Raw genomic sequence first — 7771 nt, 5'->3', positions numbered from 1 at the left:
CGCGCGGATGCTGGAAGTCCTCGCCGATAAGGGAGCACATAGGGCTTGCAGCGAAAGGACAAGGGACGCGGAAGGAAGCACGGGGGAGCGTTTTAATACCAAATCGGGACACATGTTGAGCTAACGGACCGCGCCACCTCCCCCTCTCCTCCCAGATGCGTTTGTTTCCTCAGCCGTTTTTCCGTTACTAGTTACTCCGCGTTAGGATAAAGCCAGCGGATCTCCTCTCCGGTTCCCAGGATCCTCGCTCACAGTTTATGGTTGGACGATCATGGATCTCAGTAAAATTGTAAGTGCTGAAGGACAGATTTGTTAGCTTTACTTATGTAAAACAACACACACCGACAGCAACAGATATACCGAAGGCTTGCGTGCTTCTTTGGAGGTGGGGGTGGTGTCCAAAGAAGTCCTGTTGCATGCATATTCTAGGGTTGTTTGCCCAAATACATGTTAGTTATGCTGTATGTAAGCAGGAACTTGTTGTTGTATGCCTATATTACAGCATTATGTGTCCAAGGGAAGTTTGGATTTTGTAGTGGAGAAGGAGGAGGCAGGAATTCTGAGTAGACGATCCTGAAATTTGTTCCAGTGGTTTGCAAACTGAGGCACAGAGTACCTGGTAAATGGAAGAACAGTTTAAATAGACTAGTTTGAGTAATCAGGACAAGACTCAGAGATCACGTGTGCCTAAATGTTCTAATAAAACAACAGTAACCAAATTCTTTGTTAACACATGCTGTTTTTGTGGCTGTAACTTGGGGTCCAGGACGTGAAGATGCCTGTGCTGTGCTCCTCTGTTTATCACATGGCTCAGTCTTCAGCTGCAGGTTAGTGGGAAAAGGTTCAGCGGAGCACAGCTTAAATGTGCCATGAATGCCAATTACAGATTGTATTAATGTCTGTTGGAGACAAAACTAAAGGCACACGGTGTAGGTCTACTGATGGGCAACTGTCATTATGTGACGCAAATGAAAGCAGGTCAGTAAAATATTGGACACTGTGGACTTCGTTACACATTTGACAGGCAAACTAACTGTGAATGATGCGTTCAAGGCTAACGGGCAGTCTATGTTTTAGAGTGTACGGGAGCAGGTGCACATAAGCCAAAGCAACAAGACCAGCCTTTCGCCTCTAACATGGATGGATGGGTGTACTTTTAGTCCTTGGATAGATGTGGGGGAGGGTGGGTGACATGAAAGCACACCCAGAGCCCTCTTATTTCCCAAAGATCCTGAGCAAAAGGAAACAGAGAAGTTTGTGGAGGAAATACTTTAAAACAAATATTAGCCTTTACATACAGAGGCACCAGATCCAGGCAGTGTCCTTTAATACTGGAACAGGAAAATCACTCTCATCTCTGAAATAAATCTCGGCAGCCCACATGAAGTCAGTTGGGGCATGTAGCGCAGACAGGGTGTGGGTGTAGTGATGGAAATACTCCGGTGGATCTCCATTCATTTCAGACAAACCTCTTAATGTTAGTGGAAGATGGTTCACTATTGTAGATCTAACAGAACTCAAGGCCGTTCTCCCCGGTCTTCTTTTTCTGCCAACATGTTTTGGCTTTTTGGCACATAGTTAGACGCAGTGGTATGAAAACAAAGTCAAGAGAGATGTGAGACTCCAAGCAGTCTCCGTTCCCACGCTGTATCAAGGTTGGTGATGTACAGTAGAGGTTTTTTTGGGGGGTGGTGGTTGCTGAGGGACTTGATTGTGTAAGATTCTAATGTTGTAGGGCATGCACGATGATGAATTTGTACAGATATCAGATAAGTGCAATAAAAGTCACCAACCAGAATCAAAACAGGGGATCCTGTGTCCCTGGGTGGCCTTCTTGCATTTTTATGCTGATACAGATTGTCACAGGTTTTTTATAAATGTTAAATATTAACTCATTAACAATCTGGCTTTTGAGTAGAGCTTAAATGATTGGTCAGTCCAAATGAATCGGTAACAATTTTGAGGGTCAGTTGAATATTTTTGTAATTTTGCAAAAATGAAAAACTGTTTGCAGCTTGTCCAGTGTGTATATTTGCAGGTTTTCTGTGGTATTAAGTTAAATAGCTTTTGGACTTTTTGTTGGACAAAACAAGTCCTTTAAAGTTAATGTAAAGTTAATGTCACACCATGTTGATTTTTTTTTGGTAAATGCGTCATGTTTGGAGCATCACGCTCATTATCAGTCATAGATACTGTATATATTCACTACATACATATAAAAATTAATTTTAATAAATGGAATCCCCAGTCAGATGCGAATACTAGTGGGTGCTGTAACTACGTCCACTTTAGTTTTCAGTTTGATCACAGACGGGACAGAAATTGATTCATTTGCAGTGTGTGTTATCTGCTGACAGCTACTAGCTAGCGTTAGCTCTCAAACCGAAAGCTGAGATCAGTGTGCAGTCATTTTTGAGTCTGTCACTCTCGTTATGGGATCTCTAGGTTGGCTGAGTCAGCTAAGGACCCGAACAATTTAATTAGCCAAACAAAAAAGTATGCAGGTAACTACAGTGTATAACTCCAAAAATGGCGCCCCCTTCCCAACACACAACACAACACAGTGTGACGTATCTTCACATTCTCTGTAACTTCAGTAACGTCCCTAAGGAGATACACATGCACAGCAAACGGTTTCTTGAACAAATACAACAAATTGAGCTGACAGTTACCAGTCAAACAGACTGTGGTGCTTAGAAGAAATGTGTTTGCTGCAGGAGTGTGACTGTTGTGGGATGGATTCATTGGTGTTGGACCACTACATAAGCCCTCATCGTGTTCTTCAGGACCCCCACCCACCCACACACACAAAGGATGTGATGTTCATGCATCTACAGTGTTGGGGAGTAATGAACAAGTGGGCTGAGGAGCTTCACTGAGGTGCACAGATGCTTCTTTTATAGTGCGTTTTCATGGCATCACCAGTCATGCAGGAAGCTTCAGGGCTGAGGCTCCTTCACACCAGGCTGTAGAAAGCTGACTTATTAGGAGAGGCTCATGAACCTGCCATGGGAGTGTAGGCCTGAGTGTTTAATTATGCTGGAGCCTGGCCTTCAGCATATGTGTGCATCTTTAACCAGCTCGCTACCATCAGGAGTAGAAGCCTGATGCTATGAAGTCACACACCAAATATCCTGAAGCGCTGTATTTTCATGCTTTTTAATGGGATCCCATTGAGCTTATCATTACTACCAAATGCCCTGTTAGTAAGGGGATAAAAGATGCTCAATGGGTTCTGGATCAAACAAGTTCCTACTTGCAGTCTGAGAGGCTTGTATGTGACCGACAACATCAGCCTTCATGGTGCTGATCATGATTAGGTTGTTAGATGTGAAGGTGACATGGGTGGGAGTTCCAGCATCACTCATATCCAGAATTATTAACTGCGAAGCAGGCTCTGTTCATTGTTTTGATCATGGCGCAGACTACGTCAGTTCCCTCCACTGGAGCCTCGACAACATGAGCTCCGCGAGCTTGGAATTTTCCTTCTAACGGTTTGGTCTTTCCCAGCATGTGCATTTGAGTACACAGGAAAAATAGTTGTTCTAAAAAAATGGCCATCATTTCCAGGCCCTTCCTCTCGTCTGTGCCAGCCAGACTCCTTCTCAAGAGGTGTGGAGTGACTGTTGTATGAGTGTGCATGTTCCTGTCAAACAAACCACACAGAAAGGTCCTTAAACCAGCAACACAGAGAGCTCTCTTCAGAGGAGTGACCTTTTCATTTAGGTGGAGTTACTTTTGGAAATTTGTTTTGGCCCCAAAAGGCTTTTTTTTTTCATTTATTATCTGATTTTCGAATGTGTTGTAAAAAAAGTGCAGCTTCATGCTGTTGTGACCTCTGGTGAAGAAGGGTGTGTGTGTGCTTGTGTGAAAACGCATTGTGGTGAGGCTAGTTCTTGGTTTCGAGTGTTTATTTTTGTTCATGCACATTGAACCATAAGAGGATTGTATTATTTTTTTAGGAAATGGGCATGTAGTTTTATCTAGTCAAAATTTCATTGAGAATAATCAAACCACCCAAATACACAAGAAATACTGAGATTAAAGGCCATACTAGTCGTGCTCACAGATGTACTGCTGTAAACAAACCTTGAATAGAACCAGAAAACAGTAAAGCTGCTGTAATGCATTCTTTCTGTGTTAACAGTTGAATCCAATTATTGTGTTTATGTGCTTGTAGTCCTCAGCTCTTTGGATAACGTTAGCCTCTTTCAGCTCTTTGTTTTGGTTTTATGCTCCGCACCTTTGCAGTTTTGGTTCATGCTCGTCGCTCTTATCCGTGATGGTGACAGCAGCAGTATGAAGCAGTTTTCAGGGAAAATGCTGTGGTCAAGTCACTGTATACTACAGAGACAGTTGGAGACTAGCTGGTGAACATAGTGGAGCATTTTGCAGCTAAAAAGCCAGACATTACCCTCGGGGGTCGTCAGAGATCAAACGTAGAACTTAATGAGCGAATATAGGACCTGCATTTGTAATATGAAGCACAATTCCCACTGAATGATAATATGCTGATTTTACAAGCTAGGGGTTGTTGTTTAGTGGTCATATATTAAATGACCACTTGTTTAAAATAACTGATAGAGCGTGCTGTGAAAATAAGACTCAAGTGTTATTTCCTTGAAAGACACCTAGAAGTGTCTGGCAGGAAATGTGAGAGCAGTAGAACGAATGAAGCGTTCAGCCTGACCGACTGTCTCTGGGTTGACTGAGCAAGGTTTGGAGCTGCAGGAGTGGTGGCAGAGCTGGGCATTTTTCAGCAGGCAGGCAGGAAATGGGCAGTGCAGGGTGTGCCAAGACAGGAATCCTGTAACCCTTCCCTTCCCGCCACCACCACTCCCCCACCCCCTGCTGCGTCAGCCACAGCGCCCATGCCTCCACGGCGTTCACAGACAGGCTGTTTACATGTCCACCTATGGAGAAGTCTCAGCAGCAGCCACCCGCCCCCATTATGTGGCATCCGAACCACCATTCATTTATGCTGGAATCTTGAAGTGTGAAAAGTGTTTCCATGTGTGCTCTTGGTTGGGAAAGGTGGAAAAATGTATTGACAGATGGAGTCACATGTGAGTGTGAAGTACAGTTAAGAGAAGATTCATTTTGGTTTGAAGAGATTTCAAAGACCATACTCTAGGTAGTTTGATAATAAGAGTGTGTGATTAAAAGTAAAATAAAAGTATTTCATTATCAGAATCAGCTTATCTTCTGATTCTGACAAATACTTATGTGTGCGCAGTGTTTCTGTCGTGTTAGTGTTGTGATTGTATATAAATCTACTCAACTAGAGCACTGCCAGTCTCTATCCTGTTGATTTACATTTTGAGTTTACCTAAGGTGCTTTTTCCTGTCTTGTCATTACACATTCATCTGAAGATTTCTCAGTAATTCATTTCACCTGTGAAATCAAAATTTGTTATGACAGAATTAGCTCTTTGGAAATTTTCAGCAAGCTTTGGGGGCCATTCTTAAATGGTCTGGATTAAAAACAAGACACTGATTTGTGTCTTAGCTCATTTTATTTTTTGTCTTGTCGTGTTTGTCCATGCTCATATCAGCTGTTGAATTGAATTGACTCGTCAGCCCGATGACAAGGCTTGACTTCAGGATCAAGTACTTGCACAGAGGCAGCCAGAAACCTGATAAATGTGTGAAGCTAAAAGCACAGCTCAGTCTGTCATGGCTGCTCCAACCTCTGTATCAAATGATTGGGGTCAGATAATCATAGTACTGTAACTAAGATTAATCACTGAGCTCCCATACTAAATCGTCAGGGTCACACAAGGACACGTCCTGCCCCTCCTCAGCCGTACAAATCTAAATTCAGTGAGAACAAGTGCTTCCCTGCACTCTTTCATTTGGCTCCGCTGAGGTCATTTTCTCATGACTGAACTCTACTGACTGCGGGTTTTTCCTCATCATTAATGTTGAAATGAAAAGTGCCACAGCCGAGGACAAAAGCTATCCAAGAGGTGCTGTCTTTTCTCTGCTACCATCATAGAGTGATAATGATGTGATGACATATCCCTGGGGCTAAGGTGGAAATCGAATCGCTGAGCCATGCGTTAGTCACCTGTTCTTGTGAATGGGTCAGAGGATGGGGAAGTGACTCAGTGGGTGAAGGCCGTTTCATTTAGCAAGCAGAAGATGCCTCCTCTCTCTCTGAGCGCTGTGCCCTGGCTCCCCAGTGGACACAGCCAGGCTACGATCAGCATATCAATGCCCTGCTTTCTACAGAAGGGCTGATTCGGGGCTGCCAGGCCGAGCTTCACATGCTTTCAACACCAGATCAATAACACTTTGTTCGAAAGCAAAGCTCTGGTAAAACAGATGTTACTGTAGAAACTAAGATGAGAGTTTTGCGTTCAAGAGGGGAGTAACTGAGCAAATCCTTATCATAACTGTTAAGTATAATCGTTTAAAGTGAGGGAAGGATGAAGCATGAAGGAGGATATGCAGAGAAAGAGAGGCGAGGTTGGCCTTCTGTGGACGCAGTGACGTACACTAGGTCCCTCTCCAGTCTAAAGAGGACTCCCTCTGGTCTGTTCTTTGCTCTTTATCCTCGTAATCATTCGCTTCTTACCTCAGATTTAATTTCTTATGGTTTCACTGCTTCAGATGGTCGAGCTGCGAGGAGCAAATAGGCCATTGATGCACCGATGCCAGCAAAGCTGCCAATGCCAGGACTCCTGGGCAGCTGGCACTCTTCATTCAACCCAAGCACAAAGTACAAAGTCTCACTGTGGGCTAATTGGGTCATCTTCATGTGGGAACCAGTTGCACTGGGAGTTTTTCAATCGCCCCTTGATTTCTGTGTATGAGTGACAGGGAGAAAAGGGGATGCAAAATGAGTCGACCCCACACAGCTGATCTTCTTGTAACAGTTGCAGTATATATTAACACCAGCTGATGCCAAAGCTGAAAACAGTGGTAAATGTACTGATGACAAATTGAGACAATGCCACTGTTGGTTGTTTTGACACCTTAATAACAGTCACAGGAAATGACACAAAAGTAACTTCCTTCTTTGCTAATGCAAGACAGATGTATCTAGAATGTAAACGGAGTGTCTGGGCTAAGCTACACACTGGATTTGATATTGAGGATGGTAAGTCTTTTGATAAAGAGTCAGTGTTGCAACCCTTGAACTAGCATTGGAAGTGAAAATGTGCAGGTTTGTGGGTTTGTGAGATGTATTTTAGCAAAGCAAGCAAGAGCAAAATGCAGTGTTAATTTGAACTCACTTACTACAAGACCGCTCGTGTGTTCTTAGCAGAGCTGAAGCTGAGAGATGGTGCTCATTCCCAGCTGTGGTTAGAGAGGCGCTACAGGAAGTTTGATCGTAACTTCCAAAATCCCCAGTGTAGTTGAATGACGTTTTCCTAAAACTGTGTCCAGTAATCAGTCCACTTATGGTTATGTGATTTCTTACTCTTTTTTTTTTTTTTTTTATTCAACAGTAGAAGTTTAAGTTCTTACAAAGCAGATGCTCAAATTTAACTCTGTGACCTTTCTCCTGTGGTCTCGATCAGAGGAAGTGCTGTAGGTTTGACTTATTTCCTGTCTCTTCTGCACAGCCTGGACAAGATCATGTAAACCCTACTGTGTTTGACCTTTACAGAGCTGACACACACAGCCAGAGTCTTGGCTCAGGTTGTCCTGTTGATGCCACAGGACAGGTGTTGGACTTGTAGTTCCAGTTTAATCAGCATCGTGCGTGTTTAATGACGGCCCGGTCGTTGCCTTTACGACGCTCCGTGGTCTCTGCTACATT

General features: G+C 43.5%; 1 protein-coding gene across 6 annotated transcripts in view; it reads left to right on the top strand.

Moving 5' to 3' along the window:
• hip1 (huntingtin interacting protein 1) overlaps positions 1-7771 on the top strand; it is a 41467-nt gene that overhangs the window by 11033 nt on the left and 22663 nt on the right. The window contains exon 1 of one of the 6 annotated variants that reach the window (XM_020618234.1): positions 7-289. The exons of the other annotated variants lie outside the window; for them this stretch is intronic. Coding sequence (XP_020473890.1) covers positions 272-289 — 18 coding nt within the window. The 5' untranslated portion in view covers positions 7-271. Of the gene's footprint in view, positions 1-6; positions 290-7771 lie in introns of those variants that run through there. 6 annotated transcript variants of the gene reach the window in all.

This window comes from Monopterus albus, unplaced genomic scaffold (assembly GCF_001952655.1).
Source record: "Monopterus albus unplaced genomic scaffold, M_albus_1.0 scaffold202.1, whole genome shotgun sequence".
NCBI lineage: Eukaryota > Metazoa > Chordata > Actinopteri > Synbranchiformes > Synbranchidae > Monopterus > Monopterus albus.
This window is presented reverse-complemented; position numbering and strand designations above follow the sequence as displayed.